At 41.2% G+C, this 20,612-nt stretch overlaps 1 protein-coding gene across 2 annotated transcripts in view; it reads left to right on the forward strand.

Moving 5' to 3' along the window:
* The window catches only part of Atrn (attractin), a 195,647-nt gene that overhangs the window by 142,117 nt on the left and 32,918 nt on the right, over positions 1-20,612 (forward strand). For both annotated transcript variants that reach the window (XM_004634258.2, XM_023718635.1), the window contains 2 exons: positions 4,955-5,033; positions 7,132-7,289. In XM_004634258.2, the coding sequence (XP_004634315.1) occupies positions 4,955-5,033; positions 7,132-7,289 (237 nt within the window). The remainder of the gene's footprint in view (positions 1-4,954; positions 5,034-7,131; positions 7,290-20,612) is intronic.

Genomic DNA, 20,612 nt, shown 5'->3' on the forward strand with positions numbered 1-20,612 from the left:
AAAAAAAAAAAAAAAAAAAATTCAAAGTGTGGTATGCTTATTTTCTAATATTTCATTTGAGTAATAAAATTTATTTCTAACCAGAGAAGTTATATTCTCAAGAGTAAATATCTTTATTTTTATTTGTGGGGTTTTCTTTTGTTTGTTTTTTGTTTTTGGTTTTTTTTTTTTTTAATGTATTTGGTACAGGGTCTCACTACTCAGCTCAGACTTACAGTGATCCTCCTGTTTTCAGCCTCCCCAGAGCTGGGATTACAGACATGTGCCACCATGCCGGGTCTCGGTGGCTCAGGGGTAGGGCAGGCATGGCATGTGATGCTGGGGATTGAACCCTGGTCCCTGGGCTTGCCTAAGCAGGCGCTTAATCCACTGAGCTATGTTGCTGGCCCTTGAATTACTTCTTAAAAGTAGAAATAATGTGAATTTTAAAATCTTACTGGAAAAACTAGATCACTTGAATGGCCATGTTGACTGGAATTTTTCTAAAAGGAAGTAGAGGAGGTTCAATATATGCAATGTGTTATTATCATATTTATAAGCAAGTGGTTGGAATGCTCAAAGTTTTCAGAATATAATTAATGTGGGGTTTTTTTGTTTGTTTGTTTGTTTTTTTAACAAATAAACAAGGAGGCCTGCCAGTTAGCTAGTTGTTTAAGTGCCTGCTCATGCAAATGCAGGCAGGTTTAGGATACCACAGTTTGAACCCTACCTCCACCTGCCTTACCAGACCCGCCCTTAAACAGGCTGAGCCAGCCAAAAAAAAAGAAAAGAAAAAGAAATCCTCCTAGGGGCCGGGGAGATATCTCAGTAGAATAAGTGCTTGCCTGGCAAGCACAAAGGCCTGAGTTGAATCCCCAGTTCTGCAAAATTAAATAAGCGGCATAAAATTAACAAGGCAGAGAATGACCATAGCAATCTTTGAACCTCTCTTCATTTCAGTTTGTCTTATGACAGAATATTTAATGTAGGTATCCAAATGTGTGAGCTCTGTCTTAAAAAAAAAACAACAAAAAACAAAGATTTATTTATTTATTTTTTGTATTTTAGGGATGGGTCTACAGGGTGTTCAGGGTCTCACTACTAGGTCGCCTGTTTACAGCCTCCCAAGAGCTGGGATTACAGGCATGCGCCACCACGCACAGTCCCAATCACTGTCTCAGCGCACCCCCGGGGTCCGGGCCAGCATGGCAGGCCCAGGGACCAAACCCTCAGCCCCTGTGCCTGCTTGCAGGTACTTTAATCCACTGAGCTATTTGGCCAGCCCTTAACAAAGATTTAAAGCTTATTAATTTTTCTCCATAAAAGAAATTGTTGGTCATGTGCAAGAAGTAAATATTAGATACAAATAAGCACTTGAGTTGTCCTTTCAGGAGAAAGTAAGATTTTCTCAGTAAATGAGAAAGTAACTATGAAAGAAACCACTCGTAAAGAGCTCACATTAAAAAAAATATTTTTTTTATTTTTAAAGAGAATAAAAAATAGTAAAAAAAAAAAAAAAAAGAAGAAGAAGAAGAAACCATATAGAATTTCACCAAACAAAATGATAGGAATTCAACAATGGTTGTTATATTACATATTGTCTTCAAATTAGTTTTTCAAATTACCAGATACAAGCATGCAGAATTGGTTAAAAAAATTTTTTTTAAAGAAGAGAGAAAAAAATTAAGCATTAACTGCTCCTTTCAGTAGGCCAGCAGAAAATAGCAGTACAATTATCCAAGCTATCCTGCATATGTACATATATATTTCTTTTTCCCTTCCTTCATTCTTTCTTTTCTTCTTTTCCTCATCACCCTTTCACAGTATCTATTACACCTTCCAGATTTTATTTACTCTTTCAGGTTCTTATATTAAGGAGACAAAATGATGTTGACACACATGGGTGTGATTTCTTTCACTTACAAGTGTGGTCTCTAGTTGCATCCATTTACTTTTAAAAACCTCAAGTTTAAAATAAATAAAAACCTCAAGTTTATCTTTTTTATAGCTGAGTACTCCATTGTGTAAAAATACATCTTTTTTTCTTCCATCCCTCATTTGATGGGCATTTGTGGTGCTTCCAAGATTTATGTATGACAAATTTGCTGCTGTAAACATGAGTGCACATATATCTCTGTTTTATGTTTTCAGTTCTTCTGGGAAAATACCCAGGAGGGGAGTAGCGGGGTTGATAGGGAACTCCAATCCAGGCTGCCTGAGGAATCTCCACACTAAGAGCTCACATTTCAAAAATGGTTGTTTGCAAGTGTTTCCATCACCACTCTTCTGTTCCGTAGTAACCACCACAGCACCCCTCACGAGTCTGACTTCTCTGGTCTTCTTAGAGCTTGGTGGCTTAGTTGGCTTTTTGTGGAGCTAGGGCCTTGTGCATACCAGTCAAGCCTGCTAGTTCTGAGCTGTACCCCCAGCCAAGATGTTTTAAAACAAAGAATTTCAGCATGGTTGGATACCTTTGTAAAATCTAATCTGATTATTTTGCAAAAACAATTATTTGACCCCAGAAAAAGATTTACTAGCCAAATTTCAGTGAAAATTAAAACTCAGTATTATGATTTATCTAGCACAGACAAATAGTGTCTTCTACCCTCTGGCTTTCACAGATTCCTGAGAATTAACTTTTCCTTTTTTATTTTTTTTACATTAAAATCAAAATAAAGGGCTGCAGAGATAGCTCAGTGGTCTAAGCACCTCCCTAGGCAAGCACAAGGACCTGGATTCAGTCCCCCACATCATGTGCTGCACCGGTCCTGCCGCCAAGACCACGGGTGGGGCACACTCCTGTCATCCCAGCTCTGGGGAAGCTGAAACAGGAGGGTCACTGAGTCCGAGCTGCATAGTGAGACCCTGTACCAAATACATAAAATTAAAAAAACAAATCAAAATAAAATAGACTGGCTCTTTAAATTGCTATATTTCTAAAGAATAAAAAAGATTTTCAGAGCTAAGAAAGCATACTTAGTCATGCTAAGTATGACTTTTGTAATATTTTCAGTGAGAGAAAGATGTTTTAAATTGTGAATGAATATAATTAAATTATTCCTTAAATTTAATGTATTTCAGCTATATATACTTTTTTTGAGACAAGGTTTCACTGTGTAGTTCAACCTGACCTCAAACTCAAAGCAATCCTGTAGATGGATATAGATATAGATATAGATATAGATATAGATATAGATATACTTTTTAAAAAGCATGTCCAACTTGGGAGAAGTTTTATACTGTATCGTAATCTATGCACTCAGAAGCATATGAGCTTAAGTTATAAATAGAAGCTGAGGCACTGGATCAGGTGTTGCCCTAGTCAACTTGAACTGCAGGTGTTTGGAGAACAGCTGCCAGAGGTTCCTGAGGAATCTGCATCCTTGGCCATGGGTCATAAAATGTGAATCATTGTGATTTCTCATTTATTTATTTATTTATTTATTTATTTATTTATTTTGGTACTGGGGATTGAACTCAGGACCTTGTACTCACCAGGCAGGCACTTAAGCTGCTGAGCTATCCTCCCCATCTTTGTGGTTTGACAGGGGCCTTTTGAAAAGGTGTTTTACATGGAGTTAGGCATCTAATAAGGCATTAAATTTCTGTGTGTGTGTATGTGTGTATGTTTGTCTGTCTGTCTGGGAATTGACCCCAGGATATTCTGAGCCTTTTTTAAATTTTGAGACAGTGTCTCATTTACTCTTCTCTCATTGCTGGAACAGATACCCGACACTCAAAATGGGGGAAGGAAAGGTTTATTTAGCTCTCAGTTACTAGAGGTTTCAGTCCAGTAACTGAGTAAGCTGGCTCCAAGGTAGCATGGCACATAGCAGAAAGCAACCTTTCATGGTGGCAGCAAAGAGCAGAGAGGGCAAAAGGGAGGAGTAGCAGCAGCAATGGCAACAGAGAGGAAGTCTGTCTCCCTTAAATTGCATTCAGGCTATCCACCCCAGGCTAGGTGCAGTACTCACATCCATAATCCTAGTGGCTCATGAGTTAATCACAAACTCTAAAAGTCCTCCCCATGACTGCATGAGGCTTTGGGGGACAACTAGATACAAACCGTAACAGACAGGATCCTGCTTAATTCCCTGGTATAGCTTTAAATTTGAAATTCCCCTGCCCTAGTTTCCCAAGCATCTGGGATTACAAGTGTGCACCACTACACCCAGTGCCATATTCTTTTATAGAAAGGAAATGAAATTTTTGGGGGTGTATTGCTTGTATTAAGGAAAATTAGCAGTTTTGCTCTCTTTTCTTTTTTTTCCATAATTTTATTGAGAGACAAATAGCAATGAGACAGTTTCAAATCAAACAAATAAAACAGTTTCAATAATTAACACATTGCATACTCTCTTCCTAGTGGTTATTTGCTGCACAAGATGTGGACATGATATCCTATTTACAAACACTATTACAACAAATCCCTCTATTCATTAAGAGAATGTAACTATATACCTATTCTAACCATTTTGAATACACAGATACAAAATGGACATTCATCTGTATCCCCTTTTTTGTTTAGTTCCGTCATTTGAATATTATAGGTGTGTTAACTCAGCACAATATTCTAAAAGAGTCCAATAGTCTATAATAGTATTGGGTCTTCCTCTTGACTGGCAGTGTCAGAAATTGTTGACCTGAGTCCCCTACAGCTCAACACCATATCTTTTCTATAAGCATGAGTTTCTCTTGAGATTGTAAAACACTCCGTAGCTAAAGAATTTGAGGAGTAAAATTTAATTATTACTTTATTTTATCTGGAAATAGGCTAGGTGTGGTGGTAAATGCCTATAATCCCATCATTTAGGAGGTTGAGGCAGGAGGATCACTGCAAGTTCAGGGCCAACCTGGACTATCCAGCAAGACCCTGTCTCAAAAATAAATAAATAAATAAATAAATAAATAAATAAATAAATAAATAAATTGGGAAATAGTTATAATTAATTTTCTACTTATTTTCACTCTTCAGCAAAACAGGGATTTGGACATGTTCATCAATGCCTCTAAAAACTTCAACCTCAACATCACCTGGGCTGCCAGCTTCTCAGGTAAAGATATCCAAAGAAGACACTGCAAGTGGAGGTAGGGATAGGTTGGGAAAGGCGGGCTCTGGAGAGAAACTGGTGGCTTTAGACCTTACCTTTGCTACTTATTAGCTGTGAGATCTTGAGCAAGTGTCTAAACCATCTCTAGACCTTAAAATTCTTCATCTGTAAAGTGAGCATTGCAGTATTTACCTCCTAGAACTTTGTAGACTACGTTAGGACACATATGCTCACTCCTGTCATCAGTAGGTAGCTACTACCCTGCCCTGCTACCACTCCTCATACCTTTGCTGTGTTTACAGCTGAGGCACCACTGCCCTACATCTGTGCTTCAGAGGTGAAAATTTCAGAGGACTCATAGTCTCAAGAAATGAGCACCTTTTCAGTAAAATGAGATTTAATAGACACAGGAAACTGCACTTTGGGAATTAAACCAAACTCTAAAGCCAAGTGTTTCTGTTTCACTGTGATTCACTACAGATCAGATGACCCTGAAGGAGTGGTTCACGCAGGATTTCATAACTTCACAGATAGATTGGATTTATTTGAATTCTGCCTATTGCTTACCTGCCCTGTGCTGTTGAGCAAGTTACCAAAGCTTTCTGAGTCATTTGCCTTGTGTATGAAATAGGATAGTGAAGAACACCTAGCTGAATATTATAAGGATTAAATGAGGTTTTCAACAAATTAAAGCAATGCTTGAAATGCAGTTAATTTTTACTAAGTGGTAACTGTTTCATCATTACTACTGTGTCAGTACCTTACAAACCAATTAGACTGGTGCAAAATAAGAACATAAGCTTTACACACCACTGTAGGGTTCATCATATCTTTAAAAAGTATGTAGAATTTGGGGAAAATTCAGAAACCTGTAATGAGAGACCTTTATGCAAAAGTCTGAAATGTTAGAATATTTGGAGAAAGGCACCATCATAATATGGGAAGACTTGCAGCAACCATATCAGCAAAGATGTAACAATCTAGGAAGGTGATGGCAAACCTAAGGCACACGTGCCACAGCCATATTTGTTACCATGAAAGCTCTAAAAGGTTCACCATCACTGCCGTCACTGACCAGGGCTGTAGACCCAGGCTTAACTCAAGCATGGGAGAAAGTTCGTTTTGTGAATCTATATAGTTGTTCAAGTTCCTGGCTGAGAGGAACATGGAAGGTGAAAGGGATATCTGGGGATAGATAGGAAGGACTTAATACAGTGTAGATAATAGCAGAAGATGGGTTATACTCGCCCATACCTACCACCAGGGGGGCTGAGCCTTGAGGCCCTTCTTCCTTAGTGAAACTTGAGGCCACTGCTGGTTAGGAAGTGAGGGGGTAAATCAGTGACCCTGACAGGGTCTGGTGCAGTGCCTTGCAGGTGTGAAGGTGAAATGCAAAAAGACCAAGCTAATATGTTCCCAGAGGATGCCGGTGCAAGTTAATAGAACACTGAGGTGATGATTTCATGGTCCTGTGTTGACAGTCATGAGATGCAGAGTTGCGTGCTTTCTGGTTTGGGGCACACGCTTGTATGTCAGCCTGCCCACCTTCAGATTTCAGCTCTCTTGTTTGCTCCCCGTGTGCTCTGAGGCAAGGTACTTAATTGTTTTTGAACCTCAGTTTCTTAATCTGTAAATGAAGATATAAAGCTATTTTAAGGATTAAGGGAGATTGAGCTCTTTTTTTTTTTTTAATTTTATTTATTTATTTGTGTGTGTGTGTGTGTGTGTGTGTGTGGCCAGCTCAGCCCACCAGGGGGCGCGGCTGGCTGGCATGTGGTGCTGGGGGATTGAACCGTGGTCCCTTTGCTTTGCTAAGCTTGTTTAAATAGGTGCTTTAGACCACTGAGCCATCTCACCAGCCCCCGAGATTGAGCTCTTAAAAGCTATTTCTGAGGGGCCAGGGAGATGGCTCAGTGGAATAAGCGCTTCCTGGCAAGCTCAAGGGCTTCAGTTCAATCCCAGGTTCCGCAAAAAAAAAGTTATTTCTGAGACATTGTAAGTGTTAATTAAGTAAATGCTGTTATTTTCATTATTAATTAGTAGAAGACCCACTAATTCTGTCCCCAAAAGTTGCTTATTTATATTCTCTTCCTCCTAACAGCTGGAACTCAAGCTGGAGAGGAGATGCCTGTTGTTTCAAAAACCAACATTAAGGAGTACAAAGATAGCTTTTCTAATGAAAAATTTGATTTTCGCAACCACCCAAATATCACTTTCTTTGTTTACGTCAGTAATTTTACCTGGCCTGTCAAAATTCAGGTAAGAAATGCTTTCTGGCCTTATACATGCACAGATGGTGAAATTTCCCTAGGAGAAGACTGAATTTGCCATGGAATTTGTGGTAAATGAAACACACTGTTGCTTTGCCTTTGACTTGTGAGATCTGTGCAAAGGAGTGCTGAACATCTCAGCACTGGAGCAGCAATTGTACTAGATAAGCGATTGTCTTATGTTACCTGTGAAAAACTATAAGTACTTTTGAAAACAAGTTGGCATATAGCAAATTTGGTAGTTAGAGATGTATTCATTTCTTCACTGAGCACATCCCTATAAAAGCCAGTAACACATGAGGAGCTTTAACACTGGATGAATGAGAGAGGAAAGGAAATAAACACATATAGCCCATGTGGAAAGTGACCTAGGAAAAGATTCCCAAAATGCTATCGTAGTGTAAGGCAGCAGAGCAATATAAGTGGCATGTAAGAGCACAGGCCAGGGCCTGTTTGATTCACAGCTGCTGTGCATGTCATAGAGTCTCTCCAAGTCTCAGGTGATCTGTGCGTTTGACTTGAGGAGAGTTGTGAGGCTTCCTGTTGTGTGCTACAGCCTGGGTTGTTATCAGTTTGCTCTTATCCTGCTTCCAGGTGATGGGGTGCTCCTTCTATCAAGACCTATGGCCCCATCTGTCATGTCCTTTTGAGTTGTTACCTCCAAACTGCCTGTTCCTTACCTTCTTAATTTTGCATGACTGTGGAGGAGAAGGATGAGAGTGATACAGGGAGAAAAACTGATCTCGGGTGGGTGACCTCCAAATGATATAGGGAACCTCCAAATGACATAGGGAAAAATGATCTCCCGACCTGACATGGATGAGTTCATGTTCTCTAAAACCAAAGAATGAATTTTAGGAACAAACAGAGGTTATGAGCAGAGTATATTTATTGAGAGAAAGAAAGCTCCTATCCAAGAGAGGGACAGAAGGGGGACCTGAGGGGGGTAGTTCCCCGGAAGCTGTCTCTTCCAGGGACTTTATAGCGTAAAACCATGTGAGGCTAAGGTGGAGAGAATAGGAACTCGCTTAGGTGGACAAGAGGTCGGACAAAACTATGGACAACCAATGGGATTGCAAGCACCATTGCTCAGGTAAAGTTGATTACGCCCAGGACAGACCAAATGGGGAAGTCAGTCTCGGAGTAAGTGAGCCTGAATACGGGACAGAGTCTCTTCCTATTGGGGGCTGGGCTAGAGACTCATTTGGGCTTTTTCACGGTGATTGATATCTATTTAGAATATCAATCCCAGGTGCTACTCTTTTAGCATTTGTTTGCTCTTTAGGTCTTTAAGTCAAGTTCACTGCAGGAGCATCTGTCCCTCCCATAGTTGTCTTTGTCTTCTGTGTTATCTCCTTCGAGGTCCTGGCCCTGTCTGACTGCCTATAATATTTCTATCTCACTCAGCTGCCTGCAACAAGAGGACTTGGAAGGGCTGGTTCACTTTTAGCCATAAAAATGTGGTTATTGGGCTGGGGCTATTAATGTGACCCTCTTGGGAAGCACTGGTCAGCACTGCTCAGCTATAATGAGTTTGGAACTAGGTCTGGTGGTCATGACCTCATGCCTTGGGACTATGACTGAAGAAGAGTCTTTTCATTTTTTGGAAGTGGAGGATAGGAACTATGTTGCATTTCTTCTCACAACTCTCTCTCCTTTTCCTGTCTAGATAGTCCACAAATTTGTTCATTCTCTGGTCTGCTTCACCCTTTACGTAATCTTGTGCATTCTTTGCTTCCTTCCTCAATCTTGTAAATGAAGACTCTGTTCTGTTTCCTCTTACCTCTCTACCCCTTGGCCCACATCAATCTGACTTCTTCCCCACCCCACCAGAAACCACTTGATCTTAGTGAACTCCAGTGACTGAATTCTTCAGTTCCCTTTCCTTTCTTGCTGTATAACTTTAGTTGCTGTCTTTCTCCCCTTCCTTTCTTTCCCTGATTCTCTGGCCAATCTTTAGGAATTTCTCTCCCTTAGACACTGAGGCTGTCTACAGTTGAGGCATTGGTCCCCTTCTCCCTTCCCACTGCATAGCTGTAGTGCTTCATCTACGTAGTATGTAGTAGTATGTAGTGCTTCACTACGTAGCTGTGGTGCTTCATCTCAAGTGCAGGCTTTGTGGTACTGCTTCCACGGGAGTGTCACACCGGTGTTCTTGGCTGCTGCCTAGACATTTCTGCCTGGATACTCACAAGCCCTGCACAATGTGTGACTCCTTTTAGAATCTTAGCCCCAAACTCTTTTTTTTTTCTTTTTTAGTGAACAGCAAGCACTATCATTTGTGCAAAGTGTACAACCAGGCCATTTGTACAAACCAGGCCAAGAAATTGTTTGCATTGTTGGCATAAACCCAACTTGGCATGATATTATTATTTTCCTACTGTACACATTGCTGGATTCATTTTGCTAATAGCTGAATTAGAACTTTGTGCCTGTTTCATGAGTGGTAGTAATTTTCCTTTCCTATGCTTGTTATGATATTGATACTAAGGTAAATGAATCTAACCTTTAATAATTATAATTTTCTTTCTCTTTCATCTCTAGAAAAGATTAGACTTGTGACCTCAAATACTCATAGCTAGGCATGATAGTGCACACCTGTAATCCCAGCTTTCAGGAGGCTGAGGCAGCAGGATTGTGTTGATTTTGAGGCCACCTTAGGCCAGATAGTGCATTTGAGGCCAGTCTGCACTATATAGTGAAACCCTGTCTCCTAATAAATAAATAAACAGATCAAGTACTGTTAAAGCCACTTAATCTAGTGTTTTATTTATTGAGATTTTTTTTTTTTTTTTTTGCTTGTTGAGTCAACTGAGGAAGTTTTGGTTTTTTGTTTTTTGTTGTTTTTTTTTTTCCTATTTGAGTCACTTTTGATAATTTTTTCCTGATATTTATTTCATATGTTACAAATGCTATAAGCTTATCTATACTGTTCTCTATTCTTTGTAGCATCCATCTTCTTGTAGCCTTTTTGTACATCAGCATCCATCACAGCATTATTCCCACCAGCCACATGATGGAAGCAACTCAGATGTCCATGAATGAAGGAATAAAAATTTAAAATGCTATGTATGTAAAGTGAAAGATTATTCAGCCTTAAAAAACAATGAAGGGGCTGGCGAGATGGCTCAGTGGTCTAAAGCACCTACTTAGAACAAGCTTAGCAAATCACAGGGACCACGGTTCAATCCCCCAGCACCACATGCCAGCCTGCCCTGCCCCCTGGTGGGCTGAGCTGGCCGTGCATGCACACACACACACACACACACACACACACAAATAAATAAAATTTAAAAAAAAAAAAAAAAAAAAAAAAAAAAAAAAAAAAAAAAAAAAAAAAAAAAAAAAAAAAAAAAAAAAAAAAAAAAAAAAAAGGAAAAAAAAAATGAAGGGGCAGGAGGTGTAGCTCAGTAATGCAGTACATGCTCAACAAGTGCCAGGCCCTGGACACAGTCAGTCCTCAGCACCCCAAAAAGGGGAAGGTTGAAATTCTAATGAATGCCACAAGATAGGTAATCCACAAATTATTGGGCTAAATTAAACCAGTCACCTATACAGGTGTATAGTTCTACCTGTATAAAATATAATATTCAAATTCATATAGGGAAGTAGATTAGAGGTTAGCTGGAAGGAGCAGAAAACAAGAACTTACTGCTTCATGGTTATTACAGTTTTTCTTTAGGGTGATAAAGCTTTGCAAGTAGGGCTTGTTGTACAAATTGTGAATGTAGTTACTGCTGCTGAATTATATCCTTAATAATGGTTAAATGAAACAGGGCACAGTGGCATGTATGTTTAGTACCAGCTATTCAGAAGGCAGAGGCAGGAGGATTGTTTGAATCCAGGAAGTCAAGACCTGGCTCAGCAACACAGAGAAGAAAGTAGTGGTAGTAGGGGTTTTTAAATGATAAATTTTGTTTCATATATCTTGCCATGATAAAAAAAAGTTTTGAAAATGTCACGATGTATTTGTAGATCTAGACAAATTTATTCTAAAATGTATGAAGAGGTAAAGGTTCTAAAATAGCTCTACACTTTTAAAAAAGTGTGAAATGGGAGGAATCATTGTACGCAGTATTGAGGCTTACTGTGACCAGTACATCATGGTTTCTGGAAGAGCAATAGATACATAGACTATTGGGCTGAGCTGATCTGCAGAACTACATCACACCATCCAGCTGACTTCTGGCAGAGATGCAGAGCAATTCACTGGAGGAACAAAGGCCTCTTCCACAAATGGTGCTAGTGTACTTGGACAGTCATAAGCAAATATGAGCTTAGACCCCAAGTGCACATCTTCTACAAAAGTTCACCCAACATGGATCACAGATCTAAATGTTGTTTTGTTTTGTTTTCTTTTGTGTTTCTGAGACAAGGTTTCACTGTGCAGCTCAGGCTGGCCTTGAACTCATTTGTAGCCCAGATTAGTCTAGAACTCCTACCTCAGCAATCCTCCTGCCTCAGCCTCCCAAGTGCTAGGATTACAAGTGTGTGCCACCATAGCTGGGCACAGATCTAAATTTAAAACATAATGACAACTCTTTTAGATTAGGAGAAAAATCTGTTTTCTCCATCCCCAGGATTGAACCCAGGGCCTCACACATGGTAAGCAGGTGCTCTACCACTGAGCCTGCACCCTCAATCCACTTTCAAGGTACAAACCATATATTTTGTTAGATAATTTTTGTACAAAATATCTGATTTGGAGTTTAGTACATAAAATGTATTGACTTCTGCAAGCAGGAGCAGGGACTGGGTGTTCAATCCCCAGGCCTGCAATGCCGGCCCCGCCCCCGGGGTGCACTGAGCCAGCAATTGAGACTGGGGCATGATCGCATGCCTGTGATCCCAGCACTTGGTAGGCTGTAAACAAGCGGATCACTATGAGTCTGATCTACACAGTGAGACCATGAAGACCCTTCCCTAAAATACAAAAAAAAAGTATTGACTTGTTTTAAGCTGAGATTTGTTTTTATACCTACCCCATCATATTCTGAATCCAGTTGAACAGCAAGTTTTGTTGTTCATAGCTGGAAAATGATTAATATTTTTCAGATTCTTAGTGAGAATCCAGCCTTACACTGCTCATGTTTTGCACAGCTGGAAAGAGGGCTGTGTGCATATAAGCAGGCTTTGTGTGGAGATAGCAGTGCTGTTGCCAAAGCCGAGTTCTAGTTTTTTTCCTCCCAACACCGCGTTGCTCCACCCTCTGCAAGTCACTGACAAGGTTTTAGAGCTGACCTTCAAGAGGGAGCTCTTCTTCCCCAAACTTACTTTAAAAAGTAGTAATTTTAAGTTTAGGAACCAAACAGATGTTGTTTTTTTCTCCAATTTTTTGGTGCTCCTTACTTGGGCTGAATCAGTAACTTGAATAAAACCCACTTTTAAAAGCTGCATTCAGGAGCAATGGCGTGCTCACGTTTGAACTTTCCAAGCTTGCCTTGAAAGAGCAGGTAAGTTCTACTGAAAATGTGTGGCGTTGCTCTCTGGTACAAATGATTGCAGTAGTTACAAACCATGTAAGTAGGGGCCGGGGAGATAGCTCAGCAGCGTAAGTGTCTGCCTGGCAAGTACAAGGTCCTCAGTTTGATCCCTAGTACCAAAAAAAAAAAAAAAAGAAAGAAAGAAAGAAAGAAAGAAAGAAAGAAAGAAAGAAAGAAAAGAAAAAGAAAAAAAAAGTCTGAGTAAACCTGTGGTGTCCTGTGTTCTCAGTGTCTGCTCATAGAGTCAGGTTGACACTGATTCTGTGTACTTGGGACAGGATCTGGCTGGCACTGTGTAGAGGCATCTTCCTGGGTGTGCTCATCATGGTCTCTATTTTCCCCAGAGTTGTAGCTTTTCTAGGTACAGTATAACTCTTACACACACAGATGCATGCACACATGAACACATAGCAGTTGTACAAATTGAGCAAAAATGTAGACTTATTTATGGAAAAGAGTGGAGAAATGTCGAAATGTGCAGTGTAGGACAGTATATTCAGTTAAATTTCTGTGTGACTTTCAATGCCTGTCTCATTTTTTAAAGCAACTGAGGAAGTCTCATTTTTGACACAAAAATCCATGTAAACATTGACGCTTTAAAAGTGGTAGTGCTAAAACTCCAGTTCCTTCACTCTAAATTGATCTTAAGGTTCTTTTCCATAATTAGGAACAGATCAAAACCTACAACTGCTGAGGAAATTTGATGCTAACTATAAAAATCTTTGTAAGCAGTTTTTTAAAAAAAAAAAACTGACAGACAGAAAAGGAGTGTGTGTAGGAGGGCAATGGGGTGCTGGGGCCAGTTTTGTTCAGTTTCTGGGCAGCTGTTGCTGCAGGTGAGGGCCCTTTCCTGGCCCCTGCTTTCTGAAAGCTGTGCTCTTTTTCTCTCCAGGGAGCAGGACTCAGCTGGCTTTCACCATGCCTACAGTCTGGGAGGGTAGGTGTCCAAGACAGAGGAGGGACAGGCAGGCACTGTGTGTGGGAGGGAGGGCGTGTGGTGGAGCTGGGTTCTGGCTTGTGACTGGCACTGCAACAGAGGTTGTTATTGTAACGTGGAGCTAATATTAAAGCCCTCTCCACAGTGGGTGTTTGGTGTAAGAGACCAGTGTTCACAAGGGAAGGCAACACAGAATTTGTTTTGAGAACTAGGCACTCATTTAGATTTTAGAGTGATGTTTATGGGTGCTAGCAGGATTGCAGTACTGAGCAAGGGATGTGTGAACCTTTTGTTCACTTGGATTTACTTCTTTAATAATGGCTTTTATTTTTAGGTAACTCATATACCATACAACTCATCCGTTGAAATTGCAGGCTTTAGTGGTTTTTAGTACATTCATAAAGTTGTGCAGCCATCACCATAACCGAGTTTAGAGTATTTTGATCATCCCAAAGAAGCCCATTAGCAGACACTCCCGATTGCTCCCTCCTCTAGCACCCAGCCATCTTTATGGTTTTGCCCATTCTGGGCATTTTGTGTAAATTAAATCATGTAATATATAGTGCTCCACAACCGGCTTCTTTCACTTTGTGTAATGTTTTCAGGTTCATGTTTAGAATGTTTCAGAACTTCATTCCTTTTCAGTATGGAAAAATAAATATTGGGTAGCTAGACCACAAGTTGTTTACCCATTTATCTGTTGACGTATACTTGGATGTTTTTACTTTGTAGCTGTTGTGAGTAATATCAGATTTACACCTGTTTATTCTGTGTGTTTGATGCTGTAGATCAAAACCAGGGCCTCGTGCTTTTTAGGCAAGCATTCTCACACTAAGCTAGTGCCAAGATAGTATAGTCATATTTTTAATGTGTATATACAGTTATGTGCACATAAATACTTCTTGATGTTAGATAGCAGAACCTTAAGATTTTTTAAAATTATAAAGCATTGAAATATATTCAAAACTAAAGTGTAATTTAGTTTTAAAGCATGTCTTTCTTTGTTTCAAACTGTATATAAGATACTTATCTTGCCTTGTGCTTTTCATCATCAAGAAAAATTTACTGGGGCCAGGGATGTAGCTCAGCAGCACAAGTGCTTGCCTGCCAAGTGCAAGGTCCTGAGTTCAATCCCAAGTATTAAAAAAAAAAAAAAAAAAAGAAAGAAAGAAAATGTATTATCCTTCTTGAAGGTCTTCTGCCTGCTTTTCACCTGTTTTTTTTTGGTTTTGGGTTTGGGTTTGGGTTTGGGGTTTTTTTTTGTTTTTTTTTGGGGGGGGGCTGTTTCTTCTCAGCTTTTTAACATTGTCATTCCCCTGGGTTTTGTCTAAACCCTGTGTGCTGACATTTCTTTGCCATCTGCACACCACCTCTGGCTAGAATGCATCGTCTTCACCCCTTGCAGACCTCCCTTTGTGATCGCCATAGCCAGGAACTGGGCTGACCTAAGTAACTAAGACACTAACCTACTCTGCACTCTGCACCTTTTCTGGCCCAGAGCAGCATCTACAAGTGTGATCTATTCATGCTGGTCTCAGAAGAAAGCTCCTGTCTTCCTGGGAGCAGTGAGAGGAGACATTTGTTCCCCTGAATCTAAGTAAGGATCAGCCACACCAGAACTGACTGTGAAGGAATGTGAGGCAAGGGAGTAGGGGTGAGAGAGAGAGTGGGGGAGAGGAGAGAGTGGGGTGTTAGCAGCAGAGAGAGGGGGTAGGTGTTCAGTGTGGGAAGAGAGAGTGGCCAGTTGCTTTCAGAACCTGCCAGTGTAACAGAACTGAGGGTGCTTGTGAGCACAGCTGTCCTGAGGGCTGTGAACCACAGTTATTGAAATGTTTTAACCAAGAAGGACCCAAGGTTGTGTTTTAGAGAAACCCCTGTGGCAGTGGTTGGGAATGTGGCTTGGAAGAAGTCTAGGTAGGAGGAATCTTTAGTAGAAACCCAGGGAAACATCTGCCTGACACCCCTCTACCAGTTCCCATAGCAGCTTCTTCACCCTGTGTCGTACAGCTGTAGACACAGACATTTCCTTATGGCAAGGACTGTATTTTGTCTCAGCATCCTCAGTGTCATGGCATGGGATTTGTTGAGACACTGTAAGGATGCGTCAGAGAGACACAGTTTGTCGGTACAAGAGCTGAGGGTAGATAGCAGAACTTTATTGTTACTTGCAATATTTGTACCTTTTGTATAGGTGCTAGCTGGGATTTGCTGCAAAATATACACTTGAGGCAAAAGTGGATGGAATATGAATGAAACAGTATTGCCTCTAAACTGATAATTATGAAAGATGAATGATAAGAATGTTTGGGGTTTGTTATTCTAATCTCTCTGCTTTTTTTAATTTAAAATCTCTTATATTGAAAAATGAGAAGAGATGACAGAGAGAATAGAAAAAGAAATAAAGGTCTGAGGGTAGTACAGCATATTATTTTACCTCCTAAAAGATAGCATCAGTAATCTGCCTCTGCTGGGCCTCCAGCTGAGGCCTTGTGACTCCTCTGTATCCTGGGACTGACCTGCTTTCTGTTTTCCTGTCCTAGGGGAACACAGCACTGTTCTAGCGTCTTACACAGGTTTTATTGGCCACTAGTGGGAAGTCTCTTGAACATTCAGAGATCAGGCACAAAGACCCTTTCCTTCAGCCTGCCCACCCACCTTGATGAGAGGCAGAAAGAAAGCCTCCTCCCGCCTTTACATCCACTCAGCCACTCACTGAAGGCCCAGGGGCTTCTCCCAGAGGGCTACAAGGCCTGGGAAGCCAATACTCCCTGGGCTGAGACTGCATTGTCTCCTGCTCCTGCAGTTCCTTGTGAAAACAGACACATCCTCTCCCTGTATGGAGGGATACTGTGTCCATTTCCTGTCTGTTGTCTGTTGGCATCTTTCTATCAGTATCACCCTCAAAATAACAACCCAGAAACTAACAGAGGCACTAAACAGTGACATAACCTTCCCTTTAGTAGGAAGTCCGTAAAGGGAGCCTAGAATGCATAGCTCAAGAAAGAATAGATGAGATGGAGTTCCTTGGGAGAACACTTGCCTAGCATGTGTGAGGCCTGGTGCTCAAATCCCTAGCACTGCAAATAATAATAATAATAATAATAATAATAATAATAATAATAAAAGAAATAATCATACATACCTTAGTAATAATAAGGTAACTTCCAGCCAAGCAAGGTAGTGCAAGCCTATAATCCCAGCACTCAGGGAGGCCAAGGCAGGAAGATCACCAGTCCAAGCCCAGCCTTGGGCAACGGAGCCACTTAGCAAGGTCCTATCTCAAAGTAAAATCTTTAAATTAAAAAAAAAAAATAGTTTCTGGGAGAACAGAAAAGAAAACTAGTTAAAGGTGGGGGCCTCTGGAGACATGGGGCAGGGATTATCACTTACCATGACTAGGCTTGTAACATTTTTTTTTCTATTTTAGTATGTGTATAGAATTCTTTGGTGATTTTTAAAGTAGTATTAACTGTGATAAAGTAGAATAAGAATTCTGGACAATTGTGACAAAGAATGCCTGGGAGGTTGGAGATAGCAAACTGGGAGGGGGCAGCCCACACAGTAACTGGCCTTGGGGTTCTCACCAGGTTTGGGGATAGAGTTTCTGTGCCAGTGCAGACTAGCATTAGGAAGGTGATTTTGAGGCCAACTGATGGTCACTAGGATCCAGTCTATGTTCTCAACATAGAGTTCTGTAAGAACTTGGGTGTTTAAAAGAAAGGAAGTTATTTTGTGCTGTAGGGAAACTCAGGGAGGTGATAGCTATGGACCCAGGTTAGAATATGCTCAGCCAGAACCTACACAGTCTTCCATTCTTGACAAAGCTGAGGCCCAGGCAGAAAGGCTGTTGAGATGGACCTGTGCTCTTAATAGGAGGACTCAATGTGCACTTGGCTTCTGGCCCTACAAGGTTTAGAACTGTGTGTTACTGGCATTGCCAGACCAAGAGCCCCAGTGGCAGCCTGACCACTTGCACACTCTCCAGACCTGATGGGAGGGACTGACTTTCCTGAGGTCTTTTTTTTTTCCCCCCGAGACAGGATCTTGCTATGCCAGTCAGGGTGACCTAAACACACTGTATAAGCTAAGTTGGCCTTGAGCTCTCAGTTATGATCCTCCTGCCTCAGCCTCCTGAGTGCTAAGATCACAGGCATGCACCACCATGCCCATCTCCTGAGGTTTTAAGTAGATGTAGATTCCAACCCCAGGAAGCCATGAGCTGGAAGAACTGCATGGAGGCAGGCTCCCAGCCTTGGTGTAGGTCCTGGCTCTAGGGCCATGGGAACAGCCTGCAGGCATCTACCTGGTATAGTATACTTGTGGTTTTCAGCCTGAAGCTGAGGCCTGCACACCACAGGGCAGCCATCTATGCTTTTCTATCTCACCCTGTCCTACTTGCTCACAGCCATGTCTAAAGCCTTGGTGGAGAGGATATGGCAAGTTAGAGGTCCTTTCCCTTTTCAAACTTCCAGTGACCTTTTCCCAAGTCACTCAGTATTCATTCACTTGCTCATTCATTCAAGTTGTTTTTGTTTTTGTTTGTTTTCAGACAAGCTCTCACTATAGTACAGACTGGCTTTGAACTTTCAGCAGTCCTCTTCCCTGAAGTTCTGGGGTCACAGGCATATGCCATCTTGCCCTACTCATTCACTCAGGTTTTGAGTACCTATTTTATGTATGGCAGATAGTAGGGGCAAAATACACATTTTGAAAAAAAGCATTTGTTCTGTGGTAGTTGAATGAATATAGGAAGTGTCATAAGTGTTTAGCTTCTTCCCACCATACTTGTTGAGAAATTCAAAACTCCCAAGGTTTTGTTCATATATTGGGTTGGATTGGGTTGGGTTGGATTGGGTTGGGCTGCATTTGAGTTGCATTTGGGTTGAGTTTTTGGGGTTTTTTTGTTTGTTTGTTTTTGGGGGCCTGCCCATTAGCTCAGGTGTTTAAGTGCCTGCTGAAAGAAAGCATTCAGGCTCAGGATGCTGTGGTTCGATCCCCTCATTCTCAAGCCAAACCAGACCTACCCTGAAGGCATCGTGAGCGCCCCCCCCCCAAAAAAAAAACCCTTCTGTTTATTTTTCAATACTGAGGATTGAACCCAGGCCCTTCTTTCTTAGCTGTATAGCCCTTTATTTTGAGTCACAGTCTAAGTTACCCAGGCTGGACTCAAATTTGCAGTCCAGAATACCAGGTGTCTCAGTTACTTTTTACTCATTGCTGTGACAAAATACCAACACCCAAAATTAAGAAAGGAAAGATTTATTTAGCTCACATTTAGTGGAGGTTTCAGTCCATACTCTGCTGGCTCCAAGGCAGACGAAACCAGTTCATGGTGGCAGAAAATATCAAAGAGCAGAGGATGAGCAGCAGCTGCGCTGTCTACCAAGCCTCTCTCTCTTCCTTCCATGCCCACTGTGAAGACCAGAGCTCCTCCAAGGAAGTGGCAGTGGCTGCTGCAAAGATCCAAGCTCCTCTGAAGTGGTGCAGCTACGATGATCAAGCTCCTCCAAGCAAGTAGTGTTGTAAAGCCCAGAACTCCTCCAAGGAAGCAGGGACCTGTGGAAGCCTTCCTCAACCCCTTTATATACCTTTTTTGTGCTGAGTCACTTTAGGGTGGGCCCCCCTGCCCTAGAGTGGGGCCCCTATGCCCAGAGCATGAAATAGCCAAATAGATCCAGCCAAGCTTCAGCCAAGCTTAGACATCTCAAGTTGACACAGTGTATCAACCACCATACCAGGGTTACAGGTGTTCCCCATCACATATGCCTTCACCATCTGTTTTCATGGAGGTCCATCCTCTTCTCTTATGAACATACAGAAACTTTAGGCCTTACCTGCAAAGAGAGACTTGCAGATGGCCCTTTGAACTGATTGTTATTCACTGGCTTCTCCTGGTCCCCTCAGCCTTCACTTTCTTGAGGGCAGCCATTGCATCTGTGTGTGACAGCCTTGGACACCACGCAGCACTCCATATTTGCAGGCCCTTTCAAACACTGAAGCAACCGCTGTCTTCTCTTTCCCAGGTCCCACATATGGGCCCTCCATCTCCTTTTACTTCAGAGAACTGTCCTCTCCACTATTCTGTCCTTCCCTACCTGCCTCTCATTTTGCAGTGCTTTATCTTCCAAATGAAGGTGATTTTTTTTTTTTTTTTTTTTTTTTTAGTGCAGTTCCTGAAACACTAAAGACATGGCTCAGGAGGAACAGGGGAGAGATTCTTTTTGAACTCCTATCTCTGAGTTGCCTGAAATCAGAACCACTCAGTTCTCCCTGCTGGAACAGGAGTGCTACCAGCCCTCAGAGGTGGGGAACCAGTCTAGGTCTTAAAATATAGGTCATCCTGTTCTGCAGGGATTCCCTTTTCACACATCCTTTTACATAAACAATTAAATGTCAGAAATGTCTTCATAGAAAAGAATACAGGGATCTTCTCCAGGATATCTCTGTGTGTGAAGCGAGGTGTAAGGTGGAATATGAGCAACAGAAAGCAGGTGACCATGTGCCCCAAAAGGGACGTGGATGGAGCACAGAGGCCACAGAGCACAGCGAGCTGAGGCTGGCTGCAGGGCTAGGAGGACCCTCTGTCAACCCCTGTATAAAGGACAGTAAACTTGGGGGCACATACATCTCAGGGTTTGGGGATTGTGAAGACACAAACCTGCTGTTGGGGAAACGAATTGACAATGTAAGTTTTATTATAAATTATAATGGAATTTTCTTCATATTAAGTTTTATTGTTGTAAGTTTTATAAATTATGAAATTTTCTTTTGTAAAAATAGATTTTAGTGTACATTCTCGTTACATTTATTTATTTATTTAAACTTTTATTTTTGTGTGTTTTGCACTTTTTCTTTTTTTATTTATTTTTTTATTGAGAAATAAATATGAATG

This window comes from Octodon degus, unplaced genomic scaffold (genome assembly GCF_000260255.1).
Source record: "Octodon degus isolate 3935 unplaced genomic scaffold, OctDeg1.0 scaffold00060, whole genome shotgun sequence".
NCBI lineage: Eukaryota > Metazoa > Chordata > Mammalia > Rodentia > Octodontidae > Octodon > Octodon degus.